General features: G+C 39.9%; 1 protein-coding gene across 12 annotated transcripts in view; it reads right to left on the bottom strand.

Moving 5' to 3' along the window:
* Positions 1-22,822, bottom strand: part of LOC140133559 (sodium channel protein type 5 subunit alpha-like) — a 286,670-nt gene that overhangs the window by 58,636 nt on the left and 205,212 nt on the right. For 6 of the 12 annotated variants that reach the window (XM_072153872.1, XM_072153869.1, XM_072153873.1 and 3 more), the window contains exons 18-21: positions 16,330-16,350; positions 13,821-13,941; positions 7,301-7,324; positions 3,616-3,770 (exon numbers count right to left, since the gene is read on the bottom strand). In XM_072153872.1, coding sequence (XP_072009973.1) covers positions 3,616-3,770; positions 7,301-7,324; positions 13,821-13,941; positions 16,330-16,350 — 321 coding nt within the window. The remainder of the gene's footprint in view (positions 1-3,615; positions 3,771-7,300; positions 7,325-13,820; positions 13,942-16,329; positions 16,351-22,822) is intronic. The other 6 variants (XM_072153881.1, XM_072153877.1, XM_072153878.1 and 3 more) reach the window with 3 other exon arrangements.

The following is a 22,822-nucleotide window of genomic DNA, read 5'->3' as shown; positions in this document are numbered from 1 at the left end:
AGAAATCAAATATATAGAACGCTACTGTAGGCTTCAAGAAGCTGTTTGTATTCTCCTATGGCTATTTTCTAGCCAAGTATCAAAGGAAGCACACTACTATGCCAGATGAGATGACACTGAGTTATTGCCTAATAGAAATCCAACCCCTACTGAATTTTGCCACTTCGGCCTTTGCTATGGATATGTGCGCCACTAAGCGCAGAACACAGCGGTCGCAAGTCTCACTACAAATTGCTCAGAATTGGCAAGTACATGCACTGCAGAAACTACAGCCACCAGCAGATCAACCAGAAATCAAATATATAGAACGCTACTGTAGGCTTCAAGAAGCTGTTTGTATTCTCCTATGGCTATTTTCTAGCCAAGTATCAAAGGAAGCACACTACTATGCCAGATGAGATGACACTGAGTTATTGCCTAATAGAAATCCAACCCCTACTGAATTTTGCCACTTCGGCCTTTGCTATGGATATGTGCGCCACTAAGCGCAGAACACAGCGGTCGCAAGTCTCACTACAAATTGCTCAGAATTGGCAAGTACATGCACTGCAGAAACTACAGCCACCAGCAGATCAACCAGAAATCAAATATATAGAACGCTACCGTAGGCTTCAAGAAGCTGTTTGTATTCTCCTATGGCTATTTTCTAGCCAAGTATCAAAGGAAGCACACTACTATGCCAGATGAGATGACACTGAGTTATTGCCTAATAGAAATCCAACCCCTACTGAATTTTGCCACTTCGGCCTTTGCTATGGATATGTGCGCCACTAAGCGCAGAACACAGCGGTCGCAAGTCTCACTACAAATTGCTCAGAATTGGCAAGTACATGCACTGCAGAAACTACAGCCACCAGCAGATCAACCAGAAATCAAATATATAGAACGCTACTGTAGGCTTCAAGAAGCTGTTTGTATTCTCCTATGGCTATTTTCTAGCCAAGTATCAAAGGAAGCACACTACTATGCCAGATGAGATGACACTGAGTTATTGCCTAATAGAAATCCAACCCCTACTGAATTTTGCCACTTCGGCCTTTGCTATGGATATGTGCGCCACTAAGCGCAGAACACAGCGGTCGCAAGTCTCACTACAAATTGCTCAGAATTGGCAAGTACATGCACTGCAGAAACTACAGCCACCAGCAGATCAACCAGAAATCAAATATATAGAACGCTACTGTAGGCTTCAAGAAGCTGTTTGTATTCTCCTATGGCTATTTTCTAGCCAAGTATCAAAGGAAGCACACTACTATGCCAGATGAGATGACACTGAGTTATTGCCTAATAGAAATCCAACCCCTACTGAATTTTGCCACTTCGGCCTTTGCTATGGATATGTGCGCCACTAAGCGCAGAACACAGCGGTCGCAAGTCTCACTACAAATTGCTCAGAATTGGCAAGTACATGCACTGCAGAAACTACAGCCACCAGCAGATCAACCAGAAATCAAATATATAGAACGCTACTGTAGGCTTCAAGAAGCTGTTTGTATTCTCCTATGGCTATTTTCTAGCCAAGTATCAAAGGAAGCACACTACTATGCCAGATGAGATGACACTGAGTTATTGCCTAATAGAAATCCAACCCCTACTGAATTTTGCCACTTCGGCCTTTGCTATGGATATGTGCGCCACTAAGTGCAGAACACAGCGGTCGCAAGTCTCACTACAAATTGCTCAGAATTGGCAAGTACATGCACTGCAGAAACTACAGCCACCAGCAGATCAACCAGAAATCAAATATATAGAACGCTACTTTAGGCTTCAAGAAGCTGTTTGTATTCTCCTATGGCTATTTTCTAGCCAAGTATCAAAGGAAGCACACTACTATGCCAGATGAGATGACACTGAGTTATTGCCTAATAGAAATCCAACCCCTACTGAATTTTGCCACTTCGGCCTTTGCTATGGATATGTGCGCCACTAAGCGCAGAACACAGCGGTCGCAAGTCTCACTACAAATTGCTCAGAATTGGCAAGTACATGCACTGCAGAAACTACAGCCACCAGCAGATCAACCAGAAATCAAATATATAGAACGCTACTGTAGGCTTCAAGAAGCTGTTTGTATTCTCCTATGGCTATTTTCTAGCCAAGTATCAAAGGAAGCACACTACTATGCCAGATGAGATGACACTGAGTTATTGCCTAATAGAAATCCAACCCCTACTGAATTTTGCCACTTCGGTCTTTGCTATGGATATGTGTGCCACTAAGAGCTAAACACAACGGTAGCAAGTCCCCCTGCTAATTCCTCACAAAATGGTAAAAGATGCAAATTAAAATAAAAAAAAGTAGAACGTTATTGTAGCCCTAAGAAGGGCTGTTGGGTTCTTTGAGAATCACTCCTGCCTAACAGTAAGCTAATAGAACACCCTAACGCTTTCCCTGACCAGCAGCAGCTCTCTCCCTAGCGGCATCCAGAGACAGAATGATCCGAGCAGCGCGGCCAGCGGCTAGTCTATCCCAGGGTCACCTGATCTGGCCAGCCAACCACTGCTATCGACGTGTAAGGGTACCACGTCATGCTGGGTGGAGTGCAGAGTCTCCTGGCTTGTGATTGCCTCTGTTTCTGGCCGCCAAAAAGCAAAACGGCGGGAGCTGCCATTTTCTCGAGCGGGCGAAGTATTCGTCCGAGTAACGAGCAGTTTCGAGTACCCTAATGCTCGACCGAGCATCAAGCTCGGACGAGCATGTTCGCTCATCTCTAATGACATCATTTAAGTCAATGAGATTACATCCATGCTGTACAGGAAGAATATATAATACAATCACATCTGTGACACCCTTGGGGACTTCAACTATTACTGAAACACAACCATTTACTTTCTACATCCAAACAGTAGAGTTCAAGGGACAGAATGACTGCATAGGATTTCTATATAATGGACGTCATATCAGCTACATGCATCTATGATAGTGATCAAGAAGAGTCAATGAAAGGTAATTGATGAACAAACCATAATCTATGGACAATAACTGCATGTGTCTATGAATATGAACGTTATTTCTTTTCTCAATATATATCCGATGGGTTTGATATGGGTGATGATGATGATACACTGATACCCATTTAACTTAGTCCATGTCTTCACTATAGATGACAATTTAGTTCATCTACATAAGTGCAGTAAGTGAGATCAGAGTCAGTGAGATCTGAAGAAGATCATTGGTATGAGGTGACTTGGAATAACCTAAGTTAAGGCTATTGCTACAAACATTGGCTTTAAGGGTTTTCCATGAGAACTTAAAGTGGTTTTCACCGCTCCTGGTTGCCACCTTGCTTTGGTACTTTTGGTTTTTGGGCCTGTATCTTGCGAGCAGTTCCAGAAGCTCATGAAACCCACTTTATTAAATGAGTGTCCTCCTCAGACCATGGGATTTCACTTCTGTTTTCCAACTCCTGTTTTGCCCCATGCTATAAGAAGGTCACTCATTGGATTAAGTTGGTCCAGTGACCTCCCAGAACTCCCAGAGAGAGAAATCTGTGTCTAGTAACTACAATAACTGAATGGAAGGTTGACTTGCGAAAAAAACCCCAAAACAATCTACAAAAAGAAAGAAATAAAAATTCTGTACAATATACATGTTAAAACATAAAGTCTTACTTACCAATGCTCCACTACTGAGAAGAATCATGAAGATGATAAAACTCTCAAACCAGTTGTGTTCCACTATTTTGTAGCAGGTCTTCCTGACTTTCCACCATATTTTACCGAATCCTTTTGTGATATCAACTTTACAGCACGGACAGTATTGTAGGCAACCTAAGAAGTAATCATATTCAATGAGTCCAAAGAGCATTATTACGGATGCAGCTCCAACAATAAGTTGCTTTATAGGGTGTACTTTTAGGAATGGCAGGGCTTGCTCTTCCTACATCACACTTTCTGCCGTATAGCAGGTAAAAATAATTGCCAAAAAATTGTGTTCTCAAAACCTCTGTTATGTCATTATGACAAAACTTGGTTGGTGTCTGTCTAGGTAAAAGCTCCCCCCCCCCAATTGAAGAGACAGAAAACTTTCAGCCAAGCACTGTGCCCCTTGGGGTATATTCAACCCTCGACAGAAGGAGGTTTCCGAGTCCATAAAATACTTGAGCTGAACTCAGTATTAAAGGGGAACAGTGCTCAAAAATGGTTCCTGCTTTTTTGTCTCAAGGGAGGGTTGAGTATCCAAATATCCACCAATCAAAGTGATATGTCAGAGGTTTTCTGAAATAACCACTACATTTTAAAGAACCTGTCACCCATTTTTTTTCCAGCTTCCTACAAGATAGGATTTTTACGAAAATGTTGAATTTGTGCATATAAAAGTTAGTTTGTCATGATGAATGGTGACCTTTCAGCGCTCAAAGACGCTTCGGAAATGTAAGTGTTTCCTCAAGTCAGCAAAGGTTGCCAGTGTTCTGTACCAAAGAATTTACACATAGGACACAGAGAAAGGGTGCACTGATAGGAAGAGAAGGTGGAGACACAGAAGTCTGGGCAGAGAGGAAGTCTATGGGGGAGGAGGTTGTGACCACTTTGTTTTCTTGTGCCCCTTTTTGAAATTTTCTCAGTTATAACTTTTTTGTTACGGCAAAACAGTCTCAATTTGATAGATATGACAAAAAAGTAATACAGTACAAGAAACCAGACAAAGTGGTAACAAATCCCCCCTAGAGAGGAAAAGTCCAACATAAAGCAGCGCAGGCATGAATACAGGTAAATCCAGAACCAGAAAGGGCAGAGGCAGAGCCAAGGCAAGAGGCAAAATGAAAGCTATAGAGAGAGCTAGAGAAGAGACTGACCAGTCTGCAAGAAGAGAAGACAATGGGTTGTGTGGACATCCTTGGGGACTGATGTTCAAGCATCGTTCAGTAAGGCCGGTTGTTCCGACAAAACTGCTTGATTTACCTTTACAAACGCAGAACTGCTTAACTGAACACAGCATGTCGATTCAGTACAGAAGATCTACATTCGGACTGCTAAATGTACATGTAGGCTCAGACCACAATTGGACTTTCTGACACCAGATGTGTGACATGGTGATACTGATGTTCTGAAAAGACTACCCTGTGTATAGTCCCATTGCTTATATCAGTATGCAAGGCTTGAATAGTTTCTCCTGGCTGTTGTAAGATTCTCCATATAGAGTGTGGACAGAGATTGAATATTGTCACTTCACTGACCCTTGTTCATTTCTGGTTCCATATCCAGTATTTGCTGAAGAGATTACAGTAAAGATTTTGCTGTAGAAAACTTTAATTTATCGGAATTGAAGCTTTACAATGTAAGAATCAGTTCAACCTACTATGTGTCCAATCTCACCAAAAAGAGTTAAATAATGTCATCCAAAAATCTTCCAACAAATAAACGTATGATTTACGACTGTTTGTCTTTGGGCAGAGTATGTAAGAACTCCATTGTTTTACTGCAGAGTTTATTGCTTTTATATTTCCCAATAAATTTTAGGTACAATCTGATCATTGCAATGAACAGCCAGTGCTGCGTGCTGATAGTCTTTGGGGGACCGAATAAATGTGACTCATAAGGAGGACATTACTTACTATACTTATACTTTTCTAAGGCAATAATTTACCTAAACAACTGAGAATATTTCTATAATTATTAACACTCTGTGTATCTATCTCCACATTTAAAAAGATATATATGCTTTGTTTATTTTCCTGAGAATTGTTTTTTTCTTGACGGATATCTTAAGTTGGCACCATTTTGGGCATACAATATCATCAGCGTTTCAGCTGATTTTAAGCTGTTAGAGCCATGGGCACCACTATGGACGTGACGGAGCTTGAAGCAGAACGGGTGGGGATGGGGAGCGGTAGCATGAACGCCTTATCCTGACAAACGTACTTTTCCTCATTTTTAGACCAGGTTTATTTGGTCTAAACCAAATCAGGAGCACTTGATAAATGGCCCTTTTGGATTTAATAAGAGGCCGAAGCCTAAGGGGAAGGGGGGTCTATGAACATGCTCCTTTAGGTGAACATTTTTTCTGTCTTGTCAAACACAGTGCAGCCGCGACACAAAACTGGCGCAGCCACTTTTATAAATTTAGGCCATTGTCTTTTTTTATTTTTTTTCTTGGACTCATTTATTAAAGTTTTAAAATAAGACAAAGGACATGATAAGGCATATTTTATCCAATTAGTACATTCCCACTACCACTGTACACCTAATCCATCCATATGGACACATGAACTGTCCAAACTCATTTTGAGTCTTTATTTTTTACATTTTCTTCCAATGTATCCTATCCTTTCCTAACCTGGGTATAACTCCTCAAATTACTCCAGGATCATTCTAGATTTATTGGGGAGCAACAATTGTGGAGTAAAAGGCGGGAAAATGTCGTTGCAATGTCTGCACTTAAATGTCCCTGGCGGCAGCAGTGATTAGTGCAATGGGTGCTACTGGTGGGGGTGAGCGTTTGAGCTTGTTCCCAAACAGAATGCTCAGATACCAACTTGGACAGGTCCTCACATCCCTGCTTACCAGGCTTAGGTATTCTACGTTAGGTAGTCCTTTTCAGATATGAATATTATAATCATGTACTCATGTCATGTACTATTAATGGCAACCTTCCAACCCTCTCCAGAAAAATGGACATGTTCCCGTAAGGGTACGTTTGCCTTTATCAAACACATATGCTGACAGTGCTGAAAGGTACCTGGCTAGGAAGTCAGTACAAAGCATGAAACTAGTACATGGTATGGACCGTAAAGGTCATTCTGCTAAGTATTAGTCTATTACAGCCCATGCATGTAGTTCAGTGCTTTTTCTAAGGTGAAGGGTAAATTACTCAATCAGGTACTAAAAGCTCCATTGTGAAGGTGACACATGATATTTTTGCACAAAGCGGTGGCAATCGTTATAATAAGCCGTATTGATTGGATGACAAGAAACGTTATATGCTAAAGACATTACATTGGTCCGAAAACAAAACTTTACTGTTAACCCAAATTGAATCCTGATGTCCTTTTCCCGGTTATAAAGCGCCTATTGCGTTATTAGATTTCACCTTTCTGCTTCTTGTTAATAAATTAAATAGACCTGACATTTTCCCTGGGAAATAAGCATTCGAGTCATTCGGTGCAAGCTGAAAAGATAACAGCAATGTGCAAAAATAGCGAGTTTTGTGCATTAGCTTTAATGGCACTTTTTAAATAGCCTTATGAATACAGTTAATGTCAAAAAGGGGAATGAGGGACATGTGCAGCTGCTTGGTTACTTTCGGAAAGGTTACATACCAAATGGTTATTTTACTTCAAAACACTGACAAAACGATTTACCTGAATGGTCCTGGGAGTTTGTATCTATAAAAGTAACAATTATATGAACCCATTAAGATTGATTTTGTGGTTTTATTCCATGTGATTTAGAACATGTTTACACAAAGATTCGAAAAAAGCAAAAGAATTTTCCTGATATTTTAATCAAACACTAAATAAAAGTGTCACGGTTCATCCTTACCGTCACTATCCGGGGAATAGACCTTCACCATGATGCCTCTTCACACATAAGAAATAAATCTCCCCAATTCTATGGGGGAGATTTATCAAAAGTTTCTTGCCCATGGCAACCAATCAGAGCGCAGCTTTCATTTTCCCACAGCTGTTTATAAAATTAAAGCTGAGTTCTGATTGGTTTCCATGGGCAACTAGAACAGTTTTACCTCAGAAACGTGATGATAAATCTCCCCATGACTCCATATTATTTAATTAAAATGGTTGTCCTAAATTTTTTAAAGGGAATCCATCACCACATTTTACCAACCTGAACTAATTGTTATGTTATGTAGGGATATGCTCACACATTTTACCCAGACCTTTAATTTTACTTTCCAGAAGCTCCTTCCATGCCAAAACTTAACTTTACAAATATGTAAATGAAGCTGAAGTGCTTTGGGTGGCACAGAAGGGGAAAGGATGAGGGATGGTCCTATGAGATGAAAATGCAGCAGGGAGCTTTGTTATTGGTGAGCAGCCAGAGCCCTGAGATGCTATGTAACATCCCCAAAGCCCTTCAGCCACATTTGCATATTTCTAAAGTTTAGTTTTAGCATGGAAGGAGCAGCTGAAAAATCTCAACAACAGTATGGGTAACATTGTTGGTGATAGTCCTACATAGCATAATAAAGACTACTTAAGACTTACAAAAAATTAAAATAAGGACCGCTCACTTATCAATCCATGTCACTCTTAGGCAGCCCCATTTGCCATAGTGGTGACCTCAGCAACCAGTGATGGGGAACAGGGCGATTTATGGGATATGTTCAAATGAAAACAGAGGAAGATGAACAAAGTTGAGTATTTTTTTATTTATTTAAGCTTGTGGCTTACAAGTGACTTTGGTCCAGAAAATCCGGGATTTACTGTACCAGATGTAGAAACACTGAACTGAATATTCGTTCAGTTCAGAGTTTGTAGTTTAAGTCTTGCAGATGGTTGTGCAAGGATGAACTTTGTCACACCAAATAGGCTTATGGGAAACGTGCTTAATTCTTAAAATTTAGGTGACTGGTTAAATACTTTACTTAAAGATTACAGTAGGATCCCTTTAAGAAAAAAGTCCTATAAAAACTTTTCAGTAACAGCACTATAACCTTTACACCAATAATTACACTTAACTGAGCAGAAGGAATAAAATTGGTAAGAAATAGCATTCACACAAAAATCAAACTTATTTTTAGAATTGTTGTCACATTTGAAATCCTGACCCATATTTACTCAGCCTTTCTAGTTTGAAGATAGGATAAGTCAAATTCATCACAGCGGCAGGTGCTGGATAACAAATCTGGTGGATCTTTATATTCTGTAGTTCGTATTACCATATATACTCGAGTATAAGCCTAGTTTTTCAGCACAAAAAATGTGTTGAAACCCAAACTCGGCTTATACTCGAGTAAAAAAATATATGTTTTACCAGGTTTTGTGGTAAAATTAGGGGCCTCGGCTTATACTTGGGTCGGCTTATACTCGAGTATATAGGGTACTTTTTTTTGTTTGTTTAGTTTATATTAATATTGTGCCAAAATTCTGTCCAACAAAAATTTGAAGCGGGTTGTCCACTTTCAGCGCATAAATGATATTGTTTTATAATTAAAGTTTTCCAGTTTTTAATGAATTACAATATACTTTCTGTATCAATGCCTCCTGGATTTCTAGATCTCTGCTTGCTGTCATTCAACAGGAAGCTTCCTCGTTTACTTCCTGTGAATTAAACCAGTCCCAGTCATGTGATGTCACACAGGTGCACGGCTCGTTATATCACAGGGAGTAATCAGAGCCGTGCACCTGTGTACCACGGATATATAACGAGTTGTGCAACAGTGTGACATCACATGACCAGGGATATCATGAGTCATGCACCTGTGTAACATCACACGACTAGGGATATAACAAGCCGTGCACCTGTGTGACATCACATGACCATGAACCAATTTCATCGACTTGAAATAAACAATGACACTTCCTATAGAATGACATCAAGCAAAGATCTAGAAAACTGCGAGGAATTGATGCAGAAGGTATATTGAAAACTGTGAAGGACCAAGCAGGACCTTGATCCTGTGAGTCACTGATTTCCCACGTGATAACGGTCCTTTACTGAAAACATAATTCAGTCCAGTGATGACCACAGCCATAGTGCAGAAGTAGCAGTTGTAACCAGATCCTGAAGCGTAGTGTGGTCTTCAAGTGTGCTCAACAATGTAGGAAGTGTTGGACCTTAGTGGGGAAGTTGGGATACAGGTAATGTCAGAGTTGGGGCCAGGGCAATGAGCCATTTGCCTCTATATAACACATGACCCTGGTTTGCCCATTCAGGTCTGGTACATAATACAGAACTGAATTTTTTGGTCTGCTCCACTGTGATTAATTCTCCAACTAACTTGCCCTCAAAGACTCGGCTCCCCGGCTGCATATTTAATATTCCTGAGAAAACAGCATTAAGAAATCACTATGACAGGTAAAATGACAAGTAAATGCTTCTCCTGAGTCAGCCGAGGCTGGGGGGAGGCCGGTGTTTGGCCTTTCTATTATACAAAATTGAAGTGTTTTCTCCCTTAAGAGCTTTTGAAGTCATGCATCAAATATCATTGAGCAAGTAGAAGAAAATTGCATTAGTCTTTGAGGCATGTATTTCCATTACTGGCATTTAAACTGCACCAAATTATCTTATTACAGCACAACCTAAAATGGATGTGTGGCGCCAAACCACTATTAACCTAATTTGTAATGACTCTGATGCTTTTTGTGTGTAAAGGGGGAGGAGAAACGGTTACGTGACTGGAAAATGTCGGCACGAGGTCCACACGTGGTTGTGACTGGAAACACCTACACAACAAGAAATGGACATCACCAATGGAGGAGTGGCCATAACACAGAGAGACGAAAAATGGATGCATTTTCCCAAACATCTAATTTATGAATTTGCATATTTCTTCTGGATCTAGTCATCTTGCCTATAGGAGGCATCTACTTCTAAGACCCCCAGCAAATAAATGATTTAAAAGTCTTCAACCCTATAACAGCGGCTGGTATTTAATATTTTTTTATGTATTACATCCTACCTTGGTAATGAATATGCAAATTTAGGGTGGGAAAAGTAAAACTATTCCTCCAGAGCTACATTAAACAAGGCAGCTTCCTATACATTAATGTCTGACTTTAAAGAAGCCTGTCACCACATTTTCACAAATCCAGCTAGTGACAGGTTCCCATAGAGCACAAGCAGTCCCCGGGTTACGTTCAAGATAGGCTCTGTAGGTTTGTTCTTAAGTTGAACTTGTATGTAAGTCAGAACTGTATATTTTACTACTGTAACCCCAGCCAGAATTTTTTTGGTCTCTGTGACAATTGGATTTAAAAAATGTTGGGTTGTCATAAGAATCAGGATTAACAATAAAGCTTAATTGCAGACACTTTGATAACTGTTACAGCTGATTATTGTAGCCTAAATTAAAAGTACATTGACTTACTAACATAAAAGTTATAGGTCCGTTTGTAACTAGGGGTCGTCTATAAGCCGGGTGTTCTTAAGCAGGGGACCGCCTGTACTATAAACGAACAACCTTTTTTTAGCTAAAAATTGTTTCCCATATATCCCCATAAATAAAATTTTAGAGGACACGCATCAGGATGCATGTCCTGCTCAGCAGGCCCCTCCCATCCACTACTCCTCATGTCCCATGCCTTTACTCAGCATGTCATGTGACCAGGGTGATGTCATCTAAGGTCTTTTACCCAGGTATGTTTGCATGTTTGCCTCCATGGACTTCTGCTCCTCTCCATCCTCCATGGAGGCTACTGTGATTTTATGGGATCAGATACATACATGGGAAAGACTTTGCAAATGTAACAGAACCTTAGATGTCATCACCCTGGTCCTAGCAGTGAGACCTGTCAATCAGGTACAAGAAGGCAGGACAATACAATGAACTGCATATACCTGACCCCTTTATATCATTGGACTCACATCAGGTCAGTTGCATATAAAGGTTTACAAACTGATTTTTTTTAACATTGTGGCCATGGAAAGGAACAATGCCTTTTATTTATAGAGTTTAATGAAGTATTTATTTTGGAAGGGTTAATTTAAATGGCAGGTTCTCTTTAAGACTCTGTGGGGGAGATTTATCATCAAGACGTAAAACTGTTCTAGTTACCAATGGGATGGAAACAATGGAAACAATTCCAGACCTGGAAGGAAAGTGTATAGAGGGCCGCCTAGATGGTAAGACTGTTCCTCTTTTACATGAGCACTGGCAGACCTTACCACAATCTTTGATATATATGTGTTTATGGATTTTTTTGGTTCTTCTCTTCATGGTTTTAAGTGACATTTGGAATGAAAGTTATATTTTAAGTATTTAGTGTACCGTGCTTTGCATACAATACTTGAGATTCTGATATTGAGACTGGTCTGGATAGACAAACAGGTCTTTTGGCTTTTTTATACTCCTGGATTTACACAACTAACCAGGTAGAATAGTTTCACTACATTTTTGTGTTTTTTGCTAAAACAAAAGCTTAGAATGAATCCTAGCTATATGAACAATAGCAACCAATCACAATACAGCTCTCATTTCATATCCTACACTTCCAAAAAGAAAGCTGTGTTGTGGGCAACAAAGTTATTCTTTTTCACAAAGATGTAAATCTGTCCCACTAAAGATGACAAAAAATATTTTACAGGTAAAAAGAAGCTGGTTGTACATCCAGTAATACCTATTTTCTGTATGTGGGCAGCAGATGGCGCTACAGACAACGCTATAAGACACTGCCACACAGTTTTACCTAATTGTACTTCAATAGAAACATTCGTACGGTCTGTTGATAGTAGAAGTAATATGGCGGCAGCGTTATCCTGTCTCTTTATAGCCAGTGTTTAACTAGGACTTGTGAAAGAATAATGTAAATGAAAATAATTTTTAATATATAAATATATTTCGTTTTACCGAATAATCACATATATACGGTCACATATTGTTAAACCCAATTAAAATTTCTATAAAAAAATATTTAGTATATTTTTGTACAGTTCATATTTTCTACAGGGGTTTCTATGGGGCCCCCAGTGTCAGGGTGCCCCAGAATGTGAGGTATTGGGTGTGTATATGCTGTATGTCTGTATATATCTGTGTATTTTACTGTATGTGTGCGTATATGTGATGTGTATCTGTGTATATGATACATGGGTGCATGTAACACTGTATGTATGTGTGTATATACTGTATATATACTGTAACTCATATGTGTGGGTATACAAATATGTATATTTTTTAAGGGGGAAGGGGTCAGAAGTCTGCATCTCCTAGCTATGCCCCTGCTACACATTCATCTCTTCATGCAATGAGCAGAAGACTGCTAGTTATTAATCCTCATGGAGTTATTCTTTCTAATGGATAGCTGATACCTATAAGCCTGTGGTATATGACTGCTGAGATTCTGGCTGGTGGGGGGCAGGGTATCCCTCATTCCAATTCTTAATAGTTTGTGCCCAAGATTCATTGATGCAGCCTGCATGCAGTCATTTAATATGTTTTAGTCCCATAAAGACTGAATTGAGTAAGGGGACCCTCTTTCCAATGGTTGGTTCGAGTCCCAGTAATTAGACCTCTCGTGATTTGGATAGGTGATGGTTCATAATAGATATGAGGCAGAGATGTTACAACCCAGACACCTGTCAATCATCCAAAAATCTGATTTTAGAGTATCACAAACCCAACCGATCAGTTATTAATGGCTTATCCTATGACCTAACCTGACAGGTTTATAATCATTTGGGGCAGAAAAAAACCTTTTTTTATCAGGTTATCGCACAAAAAACAACTACGTTTTTCCAAAGATTCCAGTCCACCAATAAACTACATAACAATATCTGTATTATTCCTTATATTAGAATGAACATAATCCATAATACAGGGCATAGCCATGAAGGCAGCAGAGGTCACATTAACACCCAGGTTTTTAGCTGTATGTCTGTATATAAAAAAAAGTTTTTTCTATTCCTTCCTATTAGAGAAATATCTTTTCTTTATTTTTCTGGCATTACTAGTAACCACTGTTACATGCTACTTAAAGGGGATGCCCAAGGTTTGGAAAACATGACTGCTTTCTTGCAAAAACACCTTGGGTAGTGTGTGGTATTGCAACCTAGCTCCATCCATTTCTCTACAGCTGGACTGTAATACTAGTTCACACCATAGTCTGATGGCGCTGTTTTTGGATGAAAGCAGCCATGTTTTTTAACTTTTGGACAACCCCTTTAATACAGACTCTTTAGTCATTGTAAGAAGACGTTCTATACCTTCTGTAAAGCACTCCTCAGGCTCCATGCACTCTTCAGAAGCGTCCTGCGGTTGCTCTATAAGTTCCCCAGATTTTCTTAGATCCACCGTGCTGCACTCCGAGATGCTGTCATCCTGTTTCTGCAGAAAAAAAATATCACATTTTTAGTTTACAGAAACCTTTCACAACATTTCAGGTTCTGTAGTATCAGATATCAGGTGTCCATTTCAGCTTCTCGCTGCTACCCCCCCCCCCCCCTCCGAAACCCAGGAGAGGTCAATTGGTAATCAATCTCCAACACATAGAAGAGAAGCGACTCCCTTGATCATCGGGGAGGAACAAGACTGTGCAGGTGATATTCCTCAGAAGCTGCAGGCGATGAGAAGTCATTAATCAAATCAAATTTTGTGATGAGTTAAATGCTCATTGTGACCAATTAAATCTAGACACCTGCTAATACATCAAGGATTCTCGGCAAAATGTGTATTTTTCTTCATTTTAAAGTTGATATCGGGTGTCGTATCACTGAATAATTGTCTCTGTTCAGTATTGGATGATTGTTCCAAATATAATTGGCGTCTGACTACTCGTCTGTCTAGGGGAGCATCCTCTCTGGGGGTGGGAACCAGTGGAGGTGGCCTAAGATTTATGGTTTTGGCACGCACCGTGCTCGGGATCACCTAATGCGGGTTAATAACAAAAAACAGCATCCCCAAAGTAAAAATACTGACCAGGCGGCAATAATACCCTCAGGCCATTGTTTCCGCATTTGCCACCATTATGTTGGCGCTGAAACTATTCAAAAAATCCAACCTGTCTCCCTTTCTCTCATAAACTAGCATTATCTATTCCAACAACTTAATTAAACTAGCCGCAATACAATTATTGATAGCGCAGTAAAAGCTGGCGTTTTCGCTTTTGGATTTGTCTTATAGCCAATTGTGTATGGCTGAAAAGAGTCAGCGATTTCTGAATGAGAGCTGTATACAAAAATACACACTTGCTTATCCCCAGCCTTACATCACTGCTGTAACAACTGCACAGTCATGTCTTATATCAACATACAAATCACGTATTATACCGCAAGATTTAATAAAGAGCAAAAGAAAACAGATGCAACACAGAGATAGTAACCAGCAGGAACAGACTGTCTGAAAGGAATTATGTAGTGACACACAAAACTTATGGGGTGGATATCCAGGGAGGGCAAGGTCTGCATATCGCAGTTTAATAATCCAGTGATACGTCTGGCGGTATTTATTATTCCTGCCCGTCAGACTCTTGAAGCCGCCTGTAGCTGGCAGGGCATGGAGTAAAGAACCTTGTGGAGGGAGGAAAGTGGGTGCAAGTTGGGCTCATTCTTTTGTGCGTTGTTTAGCTCTTAGGTAAATGGGACTTTTGCAAAGAGACAAGCAATTTTGTGAATTAATGCGTCACTTTTCAGCTGCAGGTGAAAAAGTGAAATGATTTCAAAGAGGTTCTCTATATCCAGAAGAAAATATAGGATTTACTGAGCATTACAGATGCCCGTATCTCGTGACAAATTCAGATTGGCTTCGGAGACCACAAGTAATCACCTGAACCCACAAGGACCCACATCCCTTTCACTACATACCGTCATTCCCCAATATCCCAAGAGGCAAATTATTGCAGAAAATATTATATATATATGTATATATATATATATATATATATATATATATATATATATATATATATTAATAAACACTTCAATTTGTAAGTTGCTTCAAAATTAATACTTTGTGAGGTACCATATCAACAACAGTGACAAGTCCAATTTAAAGGGATAATATCATCAGATTTTACCTCATTAAACTACCAGCCCCCTTAGGTAGGGCATGAGCTGAGTCAAGTTTACACGGCTTTAAGGGGATGTCACTTCAGTGAGGTTACCCATTGAATTTGAACAGTTATTCTGAAGAGTAGAGCACTGACAATTTGTTGACTGGATGTCACTTCAGATCTTTGGTTCCATAGTCCAAAATTTTAGTGTTGTAATAAAGATAAAGATCTCGTCTTTCAGACTGCATCAGGTTTTTGCTTCTATGATCTGCAGTAATGGAGATACAGATGGTTGGAAATGCGAGCGGCAGATACAAATCCAGTTCCTCCCATTATCTGCACATATTTCCGGTTCTGTAGCTCACAGATCCACAAACCTGATGCAATCTGAAAGATGAGATGTTTATCTTTAATATGACACCAAAAGTTTGGACTTTGGAACTGAAAGTAATGGTATCTGAAGTTATACTCCCCTTCTCATGCAAAATATGACTCTTTACAGTTCATGTGCAAATGAGTTTGGAAGGGATTTTTTTTTAATGTGAGATTTCACATAAAAGAGGGAATTCTACAAAGGACATTTCATCCCCTACCTTTCATCAAGTAAAATCTGGTGACAGTGTCCCTTTATGTGCACAAAATACAACATACACATACAGAAGTGAACAAAACACAGTGCCAAAAGTCTTTATTTTACATCCATATAACAGGAAAGTTGGACCTACCTTTTTACATGTGCCCTCAGACTGGTCAATGGCAAAGGCAGCAATGGGCAAAGACAAATATACAATTATTGAAATATCCAAGGGCAATGTATGACTAAAAATATGAATAGAAATCAACCACTTTGACACAATGAAACTTGTGAGTTCATCAATAATAATGATACAAATTATTGTGACACACAATCCTGAACATCATAATCCTGCTCAAAGATCCAGAATATTACATTAACCATCAGACACAGCTAAATATGTAAACCAGAAGATACAACGTACAAAAGGAAAGCACAAGTCATCTGATACCTTGGTAGAAGGGTGTAACTTAAAAGAAGGAAACCTGATGACCCCGGCCATCTTATTTCAGATCCCAAATGTTCTTTTACATCCCCCTAATAAATTACAGTCATTGAAACACATCAACACTTAAGATGTTGCTACTTTTACACTAGGAGTTTAAATCATAGGAGACAAGTACAAGGAGCTTTTAGGGAACCTTTCTCAACTTTCCAAAGTACTATTTAAATGACTGTAGTCAACAAAGATTCCCAAGAAGAGTTAAAGGGATTGTACCTTTATGAGAAAAATATATGTCTAAATCTTCCAAGCAACAGCACCACAACTGAAGGGAGGGGAGCTGTAATACCAGACATAACCGGTGACAGGGGTGGCACTGCTTAGAGGGGGGAAAGAGATATCAGTCGTAATATAAAGTTGCTGCTCTATTATTGGTGTCTTTTATAGGAGAATACTGTATTTTTAAATATAACTTAATGGAAAAACCAATGTCCATGTCAATTCTTGGCCAAAATTATTTTTCTCAGAGCATTAGTTTTTTACGGCCAAGTTAGCATCTGTTTTTTTCGACAATACTCATAAACTATAGTGAATGATCAAGGTAAAAGATGAAACGAGGAAATATTCTTAAAGGAAATGACTGTTCATAAAATCACCGGCTCCGCTTTACTGGATATATCTCGAGGCTCCAGCCTTTTGATATCTACACTAGCGTACAATTGCAATGTAGGCTGTGCCCGTTCAGATCCCGCCAATCCCATTACGATGTAGGACACACCCCACTCACACCACTTCATGTCATGTGGCAAAAGTTTGTTTGTGCTGCTCACTCCTCAGCTCTCAACCTCCGCCTTTCTGTTCCTGTACATCTCCTCCCTCCTGCTCCTTTACTCACAAAAGGAAAGAGCTCACAGCCTGGTGAGCTGACATCAGAAGTGGAGGGAAGAACTGTACAGGAGCACAAAGGTGGGGGCTGAGAGCTGAGGAGTGAGTGGCACAGACAAGTCGCATGTTTTTTTTTAAATGCATCCAAACCAAAACCGAACCCCTGGGACTACACAGTGGATTCTGTCAAAAGCCAGGTAAGTCAAAACACACAATTATATTGTAATGGAAATGCTGAGAGAAGGCACATTGACATATTTTAAATGCAGGTGAAATGGGCTTTTGCAACCTGTCTTTAGTGAAGATGATGCCCCTGGTGACAGGTTTCCTATAAAGTTATACTTGTTCAGACCAAATGAATGCAGACCTGAATCAGATCTAGCGAAAATTTGGCGAAGCTTCAGTGAAGTGAATATTAAATGATTCAATGATCTCTAGGATTAATGTAGCTATATGCTTTCCTTAAAAAGAAAATAATTTGGCAATTTTTTTGTGTGTGACACAGACCTATCAGGAGTAGTCACACACCCCCTTCAATATTCTAGTTTATTCCTAAAAATATTGAATTAAAAAAAATAAATTATGTTCAGCTTTACAAAGGGATATACCTAGTCATTACATTATTTGTTTATATAGGAAATTTAGGATCTTTCTTTAACATGCAATACTGCAGGGAACACAGGGCATTTGTACCTGGAACTTTCTCACTTTCTTCTAATAGGACATAATAGGCACATAATAGGTAGGGGATCTTTATATGGAGAAATCACAGATTCACAAGAAATTTATCTTATGAGAACTGATGCTATGTGACTAAATGTGTGGACTCTTTTAGCAAACTATCCTCTTTACTAAAATATGAAGAACCTCAAGAACCGGTGAATTACAGGACAACCGTTCTATGGGACTAATAAAATCACAAACGGGTGTCCTTTAGCACATGTTGTATCATGGTGAGATGAAGTCATCAGGAAATGTGCAGAATGAGTGGCATAAACAAGTAGGTGATGGAAGGGGACCTATCAACACTGTCAAAAGACTTCAGCACTGCACTCACATCCCACAGTAACGTCTCTAATGGAACAGATAGCAAAGTGTTGGAATGGAGTAACATAAGCTGTAGCAAGGAAGCTGCCAGGCAGGTGCGATGAAAGAACACTACAGCACATTACAGGTAATCTACTATAAAAAGAACATGGAGGTGATGAAGAGTGAAGCTGGCCAAAAACCTTCACATTTCCTCTCACACTAGTGACAAATGTTTACACTGAACACCAATTCTTTGGAAACCTTCCCTACGTATACATTCATAGGAAGGGGTTACTTGAAGGTCCTGGACCATAATGCAACAGGCCCCCGACCCAAATGACCCATTCACAACTTGTGTAACAAAGCAGTAGCGGCATGTGTTTGCCCGTTTCCATTGACCACAATCAACTATATATCAAGCTCTTCTTAAAAGATATCAGCAGAAAATGACCTTATTGACCATCATCTAGAAGATGTTACGGTGCTAATAAATTATATAGAAGGCATAAAGGTGTCAAGCATCTTAACATCTTCTGGAAGATGTTCCTTCCATGGCCCATTGTGGTGGCATTATCCAGAAAATAAACAACACTGAAGTAGAGCTCTCCTCACCTCAAAACATCCCCTCTGTTGTAATTGATGGTCCTCTATCCAGGGCCATCATATCTGGCTCTCCTGATATCTGGTACGTGATGTCATTCACAAGAGAGAAGAGGTTCTGAGGCAGGGATGGCTTGACTACAGTGATAAACTCCCCACCTCTGTGACTTTTTACAATGAATCTTTATCTTACTTCAAAATTGACATAATGGATGATGCCATCACGTGTCTCTCCTCGTTCTGGCTCGTCCAAGCCACCTAGGGCGCACGCATGCCAGCCGTCTAAGGTTTAAAGTGCCAGTGCATCAATGATCGATAAATTCCCGGACTCTTCCTGTGCCCCCTGACAGATCTTGTGCCTTAGAGAAAGCTTGCTCCTGATGTCCCTTGCATTTGTGGGGATTTCCCATTGTTACCACGACTCCGTGCATGCCTTCTGATTCTGTACCTTGTCTTGACAAAGTCGTGCCTGTGGAGCGACCTGGTGGTGCCACACTGCAGCAAGTCCAACTCGCTTTGCGGCGGGCTCTGGTGAAAACCGGGTAGCACTTAAACTCTGCTCCCAGGTGTCGGCTTATGTCATCGTCCGTGGTGGTCCAGTGGGTCAACTGCCCCTGGTTCCTGACAAAATACATTAGTTCTGGCTACTGAAAATCTAGCCTTGGTTGTCATTAAGACAGGAAGTGACGCCATAAGATCAACTGATGCAGAAAATAACTGTAATCATGTAACATAACATAAGCTCTAACTGTAGACATTTTTGGTTCTTTTATAATTTTTTTCTCTTTCTAATGTGGGACATCAGATACATTATTTGCTACTTAATAGTAACAAGGTCATGGTAGGATACAAAACAAGCCAACAATGATCCTAACGCTTTGTGACTCATAGTGGGGAAATCCTGTAACAATAAGCTAAGCCATACAAAGATCACAATGATGGAACATGTTTCCAAATACATCTCCTTTCATGAATCTATGAAGAATATCAAGAATTCCCTCACCTACTACGTGAAATTAACATAAAAACCCAAAAAATTAGCAGCTTTGTTAACCATCTGTCTGATGTGAGTACCGGATGCTGAGTCACTGATGTCTGGAAGACCTGAGCATGGAATCATTCACCGCATCAGGGAGAATTTGCCGACACAACAATAGGACGTGTACAATTCTCTCCTGTGACTCATTGAAGCAATATTGTCTTTACAATGAAGGCGGTAATGATAAAGTCTGATCCATCAGGTAGCCGGCTGATCCGTTATCCTGCATCAGTATAATTAAATGCTTTAGTACATCTTGATTTATGGTAGAAGTTTCTGTTTTTGGCATAGACAGCCAAGTGCGCGATGACGCAACGCATTTATCCTTAATGTACCTGATACGATGCATATCACATCTACAGCTAAGGAGCGGGCAGTCACGGCAGAGGAGTAAGAAACATCAAAATTAGAATAAGAAGTCTATGGATGCAAATCCTCCGTGCTGTATTCCGTCTGTATGATATCAAATAGGGTTTATTTAATTATGTGCTTTATCCTATACAGGACTAGCAGATGCCCGATGCCAGGAGCCGAGTAATTCCTCTAATGAACATTAATATTGGGTTGGTTACTGTAGGTCACAGCAGATGAGTTCTATTTCAGCTGTGTTAGTATTTATTCCTCATAAGAAAACCTTAACAATATAATACTTTTTGCATATATGTTCAGTGTGTATAGTATATATATATAGGATTAGCTACTGCAGAGGTTGGAGAATGGGCTTTAACAGACAGAGACAGACTGGCCTGTGCTTTATTAAAAAAATGAAAACAAAAGCATGACTTTTCTTAGATGTGACTCACTCATGTCCCCCTCCCGGTACCTTTTCCAGCCAGCTTCTTTTATTTTTCTCCGAGCGCCTGATTGTTATCACAAATGTACTTTCTAAAATATGCTAATGAGCTCTGCAGAGCTCCTCGTTGCTGTGCCGCAAACTAATTTATGCACGCCCTGCTGGCTGTGGCAATGCCTATGGAGAGCTCTGAGAGCCTCTCACTCTCATGTGCACTAACACCTCCTTGCACTGACGATGGATAAGAACTGCAGCTGCCCAGGGAGGCGTTAATGCGCATGTGCAAGTTTCCCAGTGATATCACCAGCTCTCAGGGCTCTCCATAGGTGGTTCCACAGGTACCAGGGCGTGCATAAATTAGTTTGCTCCTGTGCAGTGGCATGTCTAACCTGCCCCCCTACTCCTTCAGCACTTTCCCCTCTCTATAGCTGCTGTAATGTTATGCAGTGGGAGGGGGGGGAGTGCTCCTGCACAGTGTAACAACCTGTAAAGCTAGTGCATGAAGGGGCTTTGGTAACGTAGCCTAATTGATTTTAGAAGGAAAGCCATGGATAAGAAATTTAAGAGGAGTAAGGGTCCCTGGTTTATCATTATGGATTTAGATGGTAGATTTCCATTAAGTTAATTCAGTTAGCAGCAAAACCGGTTCCAAAATGAGGCTCCATACTATATGGATTTTTGTAACAAACCCGTGTTGTGGAGCTAATATGTTTGTTTCTCTGCACAGAAAAACAAAATGAACCTACAATGCTAGAAAATGTGTGATTGTAAGAATAGTCCTAAATGCTAAACTGCAATATCACATCGTCACGGCGCAGCTATTAGACCCCCCTCTATGAAGCTTGTTTACTCTCATTTGTTTTAGCTACTCAAAGTGAAGCAGCTGACGGGATGGATCATAGATGAAATAGCACACCTGCTGCAAGAAACACAAGAGACTCTCAAGCAGCCATATCAGGAAATTGTCCTCTCGCCTCTTCTTCCATGATGTGTGGATGCACAGGGGGAAAGACAGATACTGAGACCCATTTCATTCATCCACCCAACAACCAAGGTCACGAAAAAATCTCATCACATGCTACAGTGTTTTATCCTGCATGTGGTTGGGTTTCAATACTAAAAATCCCTAGTGGGGAAAGTCCACTGATTAAATAAGAAACAGAACCTGTATCCGACAGCACAGCTGTGACCCGGATCACAGGAGGAAGGAGGAAATCTTTTAATCATTGCAAAAGTATAATTTACCGTCATATAATAAACACTTATTTCGGTTCCATACGCAAAATAAAGTGGCAACATAGAAAACCCTACGTTTTCAAATGTTGTTCTTTTTCGTTATCTAGTATAGCGATAAAAATAATGTCATTATTTATTATTATTTTATTTTAAAGCATATATAAAATTTTAAGTGACGGGCAATCTCTTTATCAACTATGTACTAATTTTTTTTTTTTTACAGAGCTCCCCCAGTGGAAATGCAACGTGCTTCCAAATCCCCGAAATTGTATACACTGTGCACTATACACTAAGTTTTTGCAGTACAGCCTCTACACTGCCTGAAAAACACTATGGGCGGTCTGCCCTAATATCCCCCACTTGCGCTTTGCAGGATGGATATATTAGGAGACTCCAGCCTCATAGTATATCTAGAAGCAATGTAGGTCAGATTTTTTTAGTCCAGGTAAGACTTTGCGGAGACTTAAAGGGGTTGTCCACTTTCAGCAAATAATTGATATTGTTTGTGTAAGGAAAAGTTATACAATTTTTCAATATACTTTCTGTATAAATTCTTCACAGTTTTCTAGCTCTCTGCTACCTGTACTTCTATGGAAAGCTCCCATGTTTACTTCCAGTGG

The sequence above is a fragment of the Engystomops pustulosus genome, chromosome 5 (genome assembly GCF_040894005.1).
Source record: "Engystomops pustulosus chromosome 5, aEngPut4.maternal, whole genome shotgun sequence".
NCBI classification, from domain to species: domain Eukaryota; kingdom Metazoa; phylum Chordata; class Amphibia; order Anura; family Leptodactylidae; genus Engystomops; species Engystomops pustulosus.
Note: the sequence above shows the minus strand (reverse complement) of the source record. Positions and strands in the feature narration are given on the sequence as shown.